General features: G+C 37.9%; 2 protein-coding genes across 9 annotated transcripts in view; one reads left to right on the forward strand and one right to left on the reverse strand.

Moving 5' to 3' along the window:
- The window catches only part of LOC125071068 (papilin), an 84,871-nt gene extending 78,686 nt beyond the window's left edge, over positions 1 to 6,185 (forward strand). For 4 of the 8 annotated variants that reach the window (XM_047681141.1, XM_047681146.1, XM_047681144.1 and 1 more), the window contains 6 exons: positions 32 to 179; positions 2,939 to 3,364; positions 3,863 to 4,018; positions 4,236 to 4,346; positions 4,885 to 4,981; positions 5,342 to 6,182. In XM_047681141.1, coding sequence (XP_047537097.1) covers positions 32 to 179; positions 2,939 to 3,364; positions 3,863 to 4,018; positions 4,236 to 4,346; positions 4,885 to 4,981; positions 5,342 to 5,429 — 1,026 coding nt within the window. In that variant the 3' untranslated portion in view covers positions 5,430 to 6,182. Of the gene's footprint in view, positions 1 to 31; positions 180 to 2,938; positions 3,365 to 3,862; positions 4,019 to 4,235; positions 4,347 to 4,884; positions 4,982 to 5,341 lie in introns of all 8 variants that reach the window. The other 4 variants (XM_047681147.1, XM_047681145.1, XM_047681148.1 and 1 more) reach the window with 2 other exon arrangements.
- Positions 6,186 to 6,691: 506 nt separating this feature from the next.
- The window catches only part of LOC125071067 (baculoviral IAP repeat-containing protein 6), a 31,024-nt gene continuing 24,834 nt past the window's right edge, over positions 6,692 to 12,881 (reverse strand). The window contains exons 49-59 of the mRNA XM_047681140.1: positions 12,574 to 12,791; positions 12,263 to 12,427; positions 11,835 to 12,015; positions 11,457 to 11,619; positions 11,248 to 11,365; positions 11,052 to 11,169; positions 9,819 to 10,036; positions 9,243 to 9,482; positions 8,310 to 8,498; positions 8,085 to 8,219; positions 6,692 to 7,994 (exon numbers count right to left, since the gene is read on the reverse strand). Coding sequence (XP_047537096.1) covers positions 7,755 to 7,994; positions 8,085 to 8,219; positions 8,310 to 8,498; positions 9,243 to 9,482; positions 9,819 to 10,036; positions 11,052 to 11,169; positions 11,248 to 11,365; positions 11,457 to 11,619; positions 11,835 to 12,015; positions 12,263 to 12,427; positions 12,574 to 12,791 — 1,985 coding nt within the window. The 3' untranslated portion in view covers positions 6,692 to 7,754. The remainder of the gene's footprint in view (positions 7,995 to 8,084; positions 8,220 to 8,309; positions 8,499 to 9,242; positions 9,483 to 9,818; positions 10,037 to 11,051; positions 11,170 to 11,247; positions 11,366 to 11,456; positions 11,620 to 11,834; positions 12,016 to 12,262; positions 12,428 to 12,573; positions 12,792 to 12,881) is intronic.

The raw sequence follows: 12,881 nt of genomic DNA on the forward strand, positions 1-12,881 counted from the left end.
GTTTATTCACAACACAAATGAATGAACGCAGATCGAGAGTGACATGGGTCGGTACAGGCTGCTGTCAGACGGAGCGTTGGAGATAGTGTCGTTGTATCGCAACGACTCGGGCGTGTACATTTGCGTGGCGGATAACGGAATCGGAAGCGCCACGCAAGAAATACGCCTCGAGGTTGCCGGTGAGTAGCGACTTGTTTCGATAGGAAATTCTTCTGTTTTGTATACTCGAAGGCGAACTTATTTGAGAAGTGGAATCAGGCAATTACACAAACAGATATAACAAATATTGCATTTAAGGGAAACCGATTTTTCACAAATGTGGACGTCCTAACGAGCATACAAAAACAGCTTTATTCAAGTGTAGTTGAAAGTAGATAGTTGGCACCTTTTTCTACCCTGCTTTATAATCTTTCTTCTACTATCCTTAACATTTTCGGATCTTTATTGTAATACTGTTGGATCGATTCCTATTTCAACGGCGAAACCGTTGCACTATTATGAGAGCTATGACACGTTTATCAATGTAAGTTTATTTGTTTGTAAACCATATGAATATTTCGATGCCGCATGCCAATCACTTTAGCTGACACAAATTCAACGAGATAACAAAATTGGACGGAAATGTCCATGCATTGTTGTAATTTATTGAGATAATTGTAATTGGCGTCAACTTTTTTAAGCCTGCTGAACAAATAAAGTTAATTTTACTAATATTACAAATTTTCGTATTTGTAATATTTATATATAAATCTGCATGTTTGGATGTTGTTAATAAATCAAGCTCTGACGAAGAACAATTAAAAAAATTGGTATCAACAAATTGTGCCGTGTAGATTGACATGGAATACTTTTTGTATAATACAATTTGATACTAATTTAATGATCGACTAGTGAAGCGGATGCGTTATATCTAGCATCATACTCGTAATCGTATTACATACGTACGTAATCTACTTTGTCTTGCTTATTTTTCTTGACGATCTCATTAGTCTATTTATTTTAGATAAATAAATACTCTTATACATTTGTACAAGCAAATAATATTACGATAACCTTTCTTTTGACACAGACGTTTTCTATTATCTACAACTATTAATCTAGACATTCTACGTAATATTTTGAAATTAAACATAATATTTAACCTTATGTTCGATGGTAACTTACATGAAAGACATCTCAAGAACCATATAGTTTTCTAAATTTCTGTCATCTTAACGTGTACACGCAAATACCTTGTACCTAAAATGTAAATGTACCTTACCCGAAAATTCTAACACGCTATTCCACTCATAACTTAGATATTATAGTTTGGTTTTGGTATTACCAAACACTTAATACATTTCATTTTGAATACTGGTTATATCATATATATACGTTATTATTCGCAGTCAACATTCTTTTATCTTATCGAAGCAGCATCAGTATCAACGCCCCTCGAACATTTGAAATAGAATACTGCCTGTCAACTCCGTACTCGTTAGGGCTGACACTTGACGATAAATTGTAGGCAATCATTACATTATTTTATGTTTGTTACTTTTTTTTAATTTTTAAGTAAAATATGACTGAAATGTTATTAACTTTTTTAGTAAAGATATCTCTGTTGGCAAAAGAGGTTTCGATATATTTTTTAAATTTAAAATAATTCTTGAGAAAACAGGGTTTGCAACCCTATATACGCAGTCGGTCTCGGTCGGGTTGGTTTATTTTCACTGTTCAGTATCAGTGGAAGTGTCCTTGCATTCGAAAGATGATACTGTCACAGCTCTCAGTGATTGCTGGCTTCGCCGTGCTGTGCGCGCACGCAACTGTCGGAGGTTTTGTTTTTATTAACAGAGGTTTTACTCGCCTGATACTTTTGGATTTCTTAATTTAACTGTAATGTCTAAGAATGAAGATATATTTATTTTTAATGATTATTAACTTATTCAAATATAAATAAATAAAAGTAAGATAATTAATTAAGAAATCTAAAATGTCAAACTTGATGACTTAAATCTTATTTAGTTTTCGCTTTATAAATTAGATGGTGTAGTTTGTGGAAAGTACATTTCATATTATTTTTCATAAACACAGATTTGGTGTAGACTAGATTTCGTATGCTTAATATGAAAACTAAGCTTGCTATTTTACATAAACATACACACACACACAAAGCCGTCATATGTCTGTCAATGTATGACGGAAAAATAACACGAGAAAATTAAAATCAAAAGCAATTTAATATCTCTCAGTAGTATTTATTTTTATTAATTATTTGATAAATGTATTAAAATTTAATCAAACAATTTAAATGAGTCGATCGATGTAGCAAGTTATATTTTTAACCTTAATATTATTTAATATTAACACGTAAAACATATTTATTATGAAATTAACATTGTTTTGCGTTCGTTTGACATAAAGTTAAGACAAAACGCCCAATAACCGTCGTCGTTTCAAAAAAGAAACGGTAATGTAAAATATATTTTTTGATCCGCTCAAATGCGAATTATATGTCTTAGTTTATTTTATAAGATACAAGATAAAATCAATCTTCTTTATTGACTCTGCTCACTACAACTGGATAGACAGCTTGTGTAATCTAGCCTACTTTAAATCTGTGGTCATTTACTAATCGTTTTTATCGTTTTTGGTGCATTTCATTGGCAGTGGAAGTTGTTATAATTTGATGATTTTGATGCAAAGCAAAATAATTTAATAAAACAAAACACGGGAACTTATTGAAACTCATTTGATGTTAAATCTACAATAACTATATTTTCTCAATACGTTTTAAATGTCGACCTCCATCTACTAATTATTGTTAACAAAATACATATAGTTCATTCAAAACGAAACAACCATTGCCAACGACAGGTACTTAATATTGTAAAATTAAATCATAAATCATCCACAAACCACAGTAGAAGTAGTTACTAACAAAGGGGGTGGTTAGATCCGGTGGAAAGACCAGCGGCAATAGCGGGTACACCCGACGCCACGGTCGCCGGAGAGCTCGGCCGACCGCTGAGCGTGCGCTGTCTCGCCTATGGACATCCTGCACCTGCCATCTACTGGTACCGAGGTCGAAACGGTCCCATGGTGCCCTATAGTAGTCCGCTCTACGAGGCCCGAGGCTATGTGCTCCTGATCCGAAAGCTAACTGTCGAGACTCTCGGCGAGTACGTCTGCCAGGCATACAATGGAATTGGCAAACCAGCCGACTGGGCTTTTGTGGTTCATGCGTACCAACCCGAAGGTTCCGGAGATCATCCGTACTTGATACCGCGGGAAGATGACGTGGTGGTAGTGACGCCTCGTGAGCCGCAACTTGCAACGACTACACCGACAGTGCCTGATATAGAAATACCTGTGTTTACCGGTAAGATCGGCCCTTACTTTAAGGGTTTACACGCCTACAATCTTTGTAATGCATGGTTTTGGGACGCATGTGGCATGTTTGCATGATCTTCTGAGCAGATTAGCCGTTTACGTAGATTGTAAACGATTTTGAACTTTGACTTATCAGAGAGACACGTTTAAGTTTGTCTTATGACTTCAAATAGATGTCCAGTACCTACATGTACTATAGGTATATATTCAATATATAAATATGATTCATTATATTATCATGAGAATATTTTCACGTGTTACTGTGAATGTTTACTTTTGATTATTGTAATTGTAATTTTTAAGTGTCGATGTTGTTTGATGTTTAACGACAAATATTTGGAAAATCATTATTTAACAAAAACGAATATAATCCGCAGACATAAGAAAACAATATAAATACTGCTAAAAATTAAACTTATGAGTCGGCATTCAATGTTAAATATTTTTTTGGTATTGCATCTGTATATCTCATCACACACAAATACAGTGCCCGTGAACACTCGATTGACTGCGGAGCGCTCACGTGTGCCTGCGGGTGCAGAGATCAACCTACCGTGTGACGTAGATGGCTACCCCTTACCAACCGTTCGCTGGACCAAGGACGGCATGACGATCGTCTCTAGCGATCGCGTCATTCTAACTGGTAAGACAATTATACATAAATTAATGTTAACAACCAAAATGTTGTATCTACTTAGGTAAGTATATTTAGAGACATTCTTCTAAAATTCTTTAAATAATTCGTTGTCAGACTTAATACAATTTTTCTACTTACCTTATAGCTTTATAGCTAAAATATTGATTTATTCATGTAAATATTACAATAATTACAATTTAATATATTATGCGACTTTTTCTAGATGCGCGACTGACAGTGCTTCACGCGAATACGAACGATAGCGGCGTATACGGATGTCATGCTTCTAACGATTATAGCTCGCACTATTCTACAGTCTCCATTACCGTCGAAGGTAAACTTTAACATTTGCCGTCGTCGTATAATAATTGTGTTATGAAAACATAGTTGAAATTAAAACATTAAGCTATACCTTAAATGTGTACTCGCGCTTTGCACATTGTGTTATTATCGCTATTCAGTAATTGTTCTATTTATCTACTAATTAGTAATTATATTATATACCAATTAATTATTATTAATGAGTCGTCCGGGTATAAACTCTACTTGGAGATAGCCTTTGCGTATTGCCAAATATAATAGAACAACATTTAAACATGGACAATTGCAGCCTTTTCTTATTTTCTTATTCTATGTTTTCTTAATAATATCATATACAACATAAAACGATTATAAACCGTTTATAAAAAACAATTTAATCATTATTGTACCAGTAACAGAATTTATAATGTTGTCACTTTTAAGCATTAGATAATTAATATGCTTAGATATGTGTACTATACATACACAAACAAATTTGATGTTATTTTCCAAAATGTATCAAATTAAATCGCTTCATAAGAAAACCTCATTTAATTTAATTTTTATTCTAGGATTGTACATCCCGCCGAACTGCAAGGATAACCCATACTTCGCCACGTGTCATCTTATTGTCCGGAGCAAATTCTGCCACCACAAATATTACTCTGGGTATAATCTACTTATCTCGTTTTTTCTTTGAATTAGAGAATCATAACATTAGAATTATATTGCTGTCTCTACTAATAATTATAGTCTGTTGTTTCAATGTATGAAATATTATGTAACCTATTGAAATGGCAGTAAAGACTTGTCAATAACACTGTCAACTTTATGACTCCGGGCTTCTTATTGAGATTGCATCAACATAAAAACCCAATATTTATATTCGGCCAGCCTTAGTTTTGAGCTTAAGGACAACGAGGCTATCGAGATTTTTTAAATGTTATATATAATTTGAAAGATACGTCTATGTATATTGTTGTATTGGTTAAAAATATATAATTTTTATGATATATTCTTCCTGCGTAGTTTTTGCTGCAAGTCGTGTGTGGAGGCGGGTCAACTTGACCCGAGCGAGCTCAGCATGCAGGCAGACTCCTGGACTTGGAAGAAGTAGTTACCTACACGCCTCGTTAGAACTATTAATTTAGCGTTAAAAATAGATAGTCGAAATAATCATTCTACTACATAAAACTACTTATTATGTAGCTGAGAAAAATTAAGCTGAATTAAAAAGAAAAATGACAGATATTTTTTTTCTCAAATTATTTTTATATGAATGGTTTCAGTTTAAAATGTCTTTATAATTTTAAATAAACAATACTTTGTCGTTGGGATAAGAAAAATATTCGGTGGTGCCATATTAAAAAAATCGAAATTTCAAACATAGAGTTTTAAATAAAACTTTATTATCTGCACATCAATAAAAAAAAATACCAATAGATTAAATAGGTACTATAGTTTGTAGATAGAATGATATCTGTGTAAATAAATATTGTAATGTCACAATTAGTTAATTCCATCTGTGATGGAAATACAAATATTTTAAGATTAACGATTAACATTATCGTTAAGAGGCTTAACATCGCAATTACTTAGTTTTCTCATAGATTATACTAAATTGATATAAAAAAATGTTTTTTTTTTTTCTTACACCGGTAACTATTTCCTTCGATATAAGTAAAATAAAATAATAATTTTGCCGAGAAATGTAATAACTTACGTTACCAATGTCTCTTTATTGTTTTTGTATAATTTATGATAAATAATAAAACGAATCAGATACAGCAAGTCTGGAAAATAAATAATTATTTATTTCAGAATATAATAATAAATATAATATAAAATAGTAACGTAATTTTTACGAATACTTTTGAGTCATAATAATTTGTGTACGTGAATTTTTATATCAACAAATGTAAATATATTTACAATAAAAATATACAAGTGACTTGGTTTTTCTTGCAAAGCCTTCCTAACTTAGTTTAATATTATTTGAACCTTACTCCTTAGTAGCATTGTGTTAGGAATCAAAATGACTAATTTATTATACGAAAACTTATCTTGAGTTCTTCGCAAATAAATACTATTGTTGTTAGCTGGTCGAAACCCCATCCAATATATTTTAGTAGGCAAGAACAATACGCAAGCGGCGTAATAGGACTTACCATTACTTTAAATACGAATGCAATGTAGAGATTTTCCTTTACCTTCGGATTTTCTTACATAAAGGGTATGCGGGTATGTATTTTAGAAATCGCCTTAACGACTAATGTTAATGAGCCCTAATCTATAGACATTTATTTCTTTGAAAACTACAAAATAACAAAAATAAATAACAAAAAAGAAAACAAAAAATTGCAATAACATAAATTTTTATTTACATCCCGAATTTCACAGTCAAATATTATATAACAAGTAAACTTCCTACTCAACTTACCTGACGATTAGAATATAGTGAGACAATGTGGTGAACTGATGATTCATATATACAATCACACCTCGCAATTTCGTCCGTCGTCTGTCTGACTGACCGCAAGTGTGCGTACAGCACCACGTCAATAAAATAAAACTTTATTGTCAGAACTCATTTACTAAATAAATATCAAGTAAAATGATGTGAACGTTTCGGCTAGGCCTGTACAATAATTCCGCTCAATAGCTTCGTTATGTAGGCTGCATCGCCCACGTTAGAGTATATCGCGATACGTATATATTCTTAAATACAAAAATTAAAACGCAATAAAAGTTTTTATATACATCAAATTATAATTTAATATACATACAGATAGACATCGCCACTTAGGCGAAACCACACACGTCCAGACGTGAGGTCAGAGTTGTAATGTCTGAATACAATGCTGGTTTACACTTAAGAGGTAACACAGATGTGTGCAGGCAGCACGATTAACTCGACACTATATATATGTAATTATATATTAGTGCACTCACAATAAGCATCATCCCGTATTAAGGAAAGTTTCCTACCAAACTATGTTCGCTTTCGAAACTTCCAGCGAGACGTCACGCTGCGTGCCGTAGACAACCTCATCCACTGTACAATGCGCGTGTTAAGCCGCGAGGCCGGAAATATTCACCTTATATACCTTACAGGGTCGTGAGCCCGTTATAGTATCACAATATGTTAAACTAAACAAAGGTCCCACTAAATTCTATGTAATACATCTAAAAAAATATTTATAGAAAACTGAAATTCCGTTACAAACAAATCAAACGACGCGACATACGTCGAGCGGAGTAACAAATGGGTCAATAAAGTAAGTTCGACATCGAAAGTCTAAACTAGGTTAAATGCGTTGTCGTCCGCACGCAACGTAGGCATCCCGTAGTCCGGACGCGCGGTGTCCACTCAGAGCTATTTGTACAAGGTTACACATAGTAATCGTATAAACTAGGGAGAGGCCCGAGGTGCTCCATCGGTTCAATCGAGGACCTGCGAGACTATCTTCTCCATGTCGTGGTCTATCTCGTCGGAGGAGGGCTGCGCGGGCGGGGAGGGCGGCGCGGGCGCGGGGGCGGCGGGTGCGGGGGCCGCGGGCGCGGGGGCGGCGGGCGGCGGGGAGGCGGGCGCGGCGGGCAGCTGGAAGGGCTCGTCCAGCTCCTCGAGGCCGGGCGGCACGGGCAACCTCGACAATTCTTCTTGCAGCTTCATGTAGTGACGCTTTAAAGTGCAATGTCATATTTTGATAATTATTTGGCGTACTCGTTTAATTAATTGATAATAATTTCATAAACTCAGTCATAGTGATACCTTAAGCGCCATTAGATTGAGCTGTATGCTGCGCTGTGTGCGCTCGTCACCAGTCTGTCCCTCCAGTTCAGTGATCCAGTTAGCCACGGTCTGCATTATCTCGTTTCGTTTCATCCAAAAATGCGTTTGGATTACCTTTAGATATTGTAATTTATTATTTTAAGAAAACTTTTTTCCGTCCAAAATAAATGATATAGATTGAATATGGTAAAAGTTACTACATACTTCTTTAAAGCAGGGTTCCGGTGAACGCAGATGGTCAAGCATGGCCCAGCGCACACAGGCCTGGTAGATGTTGGAGTTGTACTCGAGACTGGCGCTGTTGCCGGCGCGCGTGCCGCGACTGCGCTCGTAGCCCGGCTCGTTGAAATAGGGCTCCGGTACCAGGATGAGGGATTGAATCGATACTAGTACCTACGGGGAATACGTTTATAACTAGAAATACGTTTGTTTATATGAACTAAATTTTGAATTGTACTTAATGATAAAAAGCAATGAAATCAGTTAATATAGAGCCATACAGTCATTAAATATTGTATAATTTATATTGATGTATATCGGCATTTTATCTTTTACACTAGCGATTGAATTGAACAATTTCCAAATTTTCCAAATTCCGATTACACTTCTTCGAACTACGAACTTTTAAACTTGGTTAACTTATCTGATCAATGTTTGCGGTTTATATTGTATAATTTTATTGCATATTTCATTTTGTATATGTATATGTATCTCGTATGTTTGAAAATCCTTTCCTTAAGATATATCTTAAATATCTTAAATATCTTTCTTCCTATAGGAAGCACTAGTACTTTGAAAGAGATATATTTCTGATCTGACTTTGATCGGCGTTTCGGAAACTCCAGGTAAATATGGAGGTCCAAAGATCGAGGAATAGTCTTCATTCCGCAACAATTGCGTTTCTCGGGGCAGGGCCGCTTACTTGGTACCAGAAGTATATATACCAAGTTTTAACGATGCGAAAGTGAGTTTATTTGTTACGCTTTTACTTCTGAATTACTCGTCCGATCATCGTGAAATTTTGAATTTATGAAATTGCACATCATGAAAGACACAGACATAAGGACAAAGAGTACCTAATTTGCTTAATGATTTTAATCAATTTATATTTTTTAAAACATTAATGTTATGCAGTACCTGTAGAAAGCTAGAAGTGTGTGCATTCCATTTCTCCTCCGGCCGACCGTGCCACGTGTTGAGCACGGAGAGGCACACCTTGCCGTCGTTGTACAGGTTCGGGTTGAAGCGCACGGAGTGTCGGCCCGTGGTCTCCAGGTTGATGAGCATCGGCACCGCGGGGTACTCCGCCGGGAAGTACACGTCGAGGATGAAGCAGCCGTTGGCGTACGGCGTGTCCGATGGACCGGTGATCAGCACCTAAAATCGAAAAAATCGCTTCTAAAAAACCTAGTTTTGTTTGTATCACAGGTCTATTTAAAATAAAGTCTCGGCTCGCACTGATCTATTAGACAGATGGAATGCATCGTGATTTATGTAAATAAAAATCAGTCAGCCTTAAAACAACTCGAAGATCTACTTGGTTTTGTATTCAACACGCTGATGTCAAAAAAAATCCTAGCTGAAATTCCTCACAATTTATAGCACTCATTATGCTAGAAACGATGCATGTACGCTCACAATTCGATAAAAACAAGCTTATATTTGAAACGTAAATGATATACTCGTGGGCACGAGTGTAGAGTAGAGCGTGACCTTCATGACGTCGAGGCGGTCGGTGTCGGTGCGCACGAAGACGGACGAGGAGTAGGAGAGCGGCAGGCTGGTGGCGAGCGTGGCGGCCTCCTGCGCGAGGCGCTTCATGCGCGCCGGGTGCGCGCGCTCGCCCGCCGCGCGCACCGTGCCCTCGAAGTGGTACGGCACCGTGAACCGGAAGCCGCCCTCGGGGCACTCCGCCATCATCTCGAACGTCTCTGTGGCCCGAATCGCAACATTATATTAAATTTTATTGAATGAAATGGGAGGAACGAGATAAGTGCGAGGTGTACAGTAAATATTTAATAACTACCGTCGGTACTCAATAACCTTATTTCAGCATCATTCATTCACGAGGAGGAAAATTGTTAGGAGCGCTTATGCCGGATTAGCCGTTTCCACGACAAGACAATTTTGAAAGGGATTGTGAGCCAAATGAGCTATCAGATCCTTTAAAAAAAATCCGGTACAAAAGTTTAGTCTCTTTTTAATAGAATCTTTAGAAAAAAATAAATAAACTACTAATATTTGACAAATTATTTGTTAAAAATGCATGTTTTCAAAAATGACTACATATTATTGTAAATTGAACGCTGTCACCTACAAAACGGTTGAAAGTTATTTCTGTAAATACTTTATAAATGAGAAGATTGCCTTCTCTAGAATATTCTGATTAAAAAAAAGCATTGCTACACAATTTTAGAGAAAAAAGGGAATGAAAACCAAGCTAAATATGCACAATATTAAGCTTCAAACTTCATGGTATTTCTACAATTCTTATATATGAACTGTATATCCAATATATTATAATTATTTCAGTAAATTATTATGATTCGTATGTTATTTTATTTTCTAAGCAATTGAAAATAAAACACATCGAAATCATATACAGAATAAATAATGTATTAGTATCACGATGCTTTATATTGATTGGCTTGAGCCAATGCCTACGGTATTTGTGCTTATACACGTAAACGCAGTTACACGCACAACCTTAAAAAATGACAGATACTGAGAAGAGGTAATTGGAATAAGCGCTCGTAACTAGTACCTCTTTAATAAGAGTCATACGTAATGGTATCTGTAATTATATCAGCTTATATCACCCATCAAAACGAAGGCCTTGCAAAGTTTCGATGATCGGTAACGGAGTAACCGTGAGAGGGTAGTACCCAGAAGGGCCTGCACGACGCCACACTCCAGGAATAGTGTCAGGCAGGCCGCAGTGCTCACCGAATTGCATGGTGCGCATGAGCTCGATGTAGCGCGCCTCGCGCGTGGCGCCGCGCAGCGGTCGCGCGCCCAGGCTCTCCGCCTCGCCCTCCGAGCGGCACATCAGCGCCGACGTCGCCTGCGCACAACTCGGGTCACTTTACTCGCTCACTTACACGATGCGAGTCGCGGTCGAAATATATATGTCACCGCATACCTGTATATCGGCAATGAGCAACGCGAGACCCTCGTCCTCTTCCGACAGTTCTGAATTACTCGAAGTGCTAAATCTTTGGCTGTAGGTCATCTTTCCGAATATATTCTTTTTACTCATTCTGGAATAAAAAACCGGGTAAATTAGTCAATCGAATATATTACAGGTATAGGTAAGAACGAATAAGCTGCGAGCGACATCGGTTTCCGCACCTTAGCTTGGTCGCGTAGGAGTTGGTGGTGCGGCTCATGCTGGCCAGCAGGCGCGGCAGGGCTCGCAGCGCGGGCGCCAGGCGGCGGCAGCGCAGCGCCCGCAGCGCCCGCACGGCGCGCAGCACGCACACGTACAGCGGGATGTGACGCGACATGTCCAACACTACCATAACGATTATATACTGAGCCTACCGTACATTTCTAAAAATAAGCAAATCGAATCTAATTTCGAAATTTTATTCGATATAGCAGCAATATTGATTGTCAAATTAAACACTACCACCGGAAAAAAATGGGAAAGACACACAGTAATTGTTTAAATGTTAATTCTGTTTGATTCGAATCATTTAGCATGCTGCTACAATAGTAGTTTTTTACCTGAATCGTTCCGAAGGTAGGAGCAGATAGCGGGCACGAGCGAGCTGGCAGCCACGAGGTCGATAAACTCCGACGGCAATTCGTGAGCCTCGCTTTCATCGCTCTCCTCGATGTCCTCCTCCTCTTGAGAACCCTCTTCGGGGGGCCATTTCTCACAAGGGTTCATGTATGAAACTAGTACCTGTAATTATATAGCGAAGAAACGAGACAAGAATTAAGGTAAATGACACAGAAAAACGAGAAACTAAAGATTCATATCTTTAGTTTTTCGTCAGATAATTCTAACGTATATCCAATTATCCATAGTTTATTAATTCGTAAATAATAATTAGTCAATTATACGAGAATTAAATCTTATAATGTTATAAGCATTTTAATAATGATTTTATGACTTAATTTAATCACTCAGAATATTATAAATAAGCTACCTGCAAGAGCACCGTGACGTGCTCCTCCTCGATGCGCTGCCGTACGAGCGCCTGCTCCACGTTCCACGACTGCTGCGTGGAGCCCGTACCGAAGCCCGTTCCCTTGGCCCAGTACAGCTGCGACTTCTCCTCCTTGCCGCCAGAACCGTTTGAGTTTTGACTGTTCTGCTTCCACGACAAATATTGTATCACAATAAATTGCAAATTAACCGTCGCGTCTCGTCCCCTTTCCAAATATTACTAATCTCAATTGAAATAGTCTACATCGTCCAGCCTAAGGGTGACGAGCATCCTAAAGTATAGAAATGCACCTGGGCACTGGCGGGGCGGTGGTGCGTGAAGACGGCGAGGCAGGCCAGCACGAGGCGCACGGCGCCCAGCTGCAGCAGCGCCACGCGCAGCGCGCGGCCCGCCGGCGACGACAGCGGCGCCGCCTCCAGCAGCTGCGCCACCACGCGGAACGGCAGTGTTCCCAGCGAAGCGCCGTTGCCGCCGTTGCCGCTGCTGTTGCCGCTCACCACTATGTTTCCTGACACGACAGCAACAATTAAATAGATACTGAAATACTTTAGATCAAAACGTCTCACAATCCCTTTATGAAAATTCGAGAAAACGGCTA

This window comes from Vanessa atalanta, chromosome 18 (assembly GCF_905147765.1).
Source record: "Vanessa atalanta chromosome 18, ilVanAtal1.2, whole genome shotgun sequence".
Classification (NCBI taxonomy): domain Eukaryota; kingdom Metazoa; phylum Arthropoda; class Insecta; order Lepidoptera; family Nymphalidae; genus Vanessa; species Vanessa atalanta.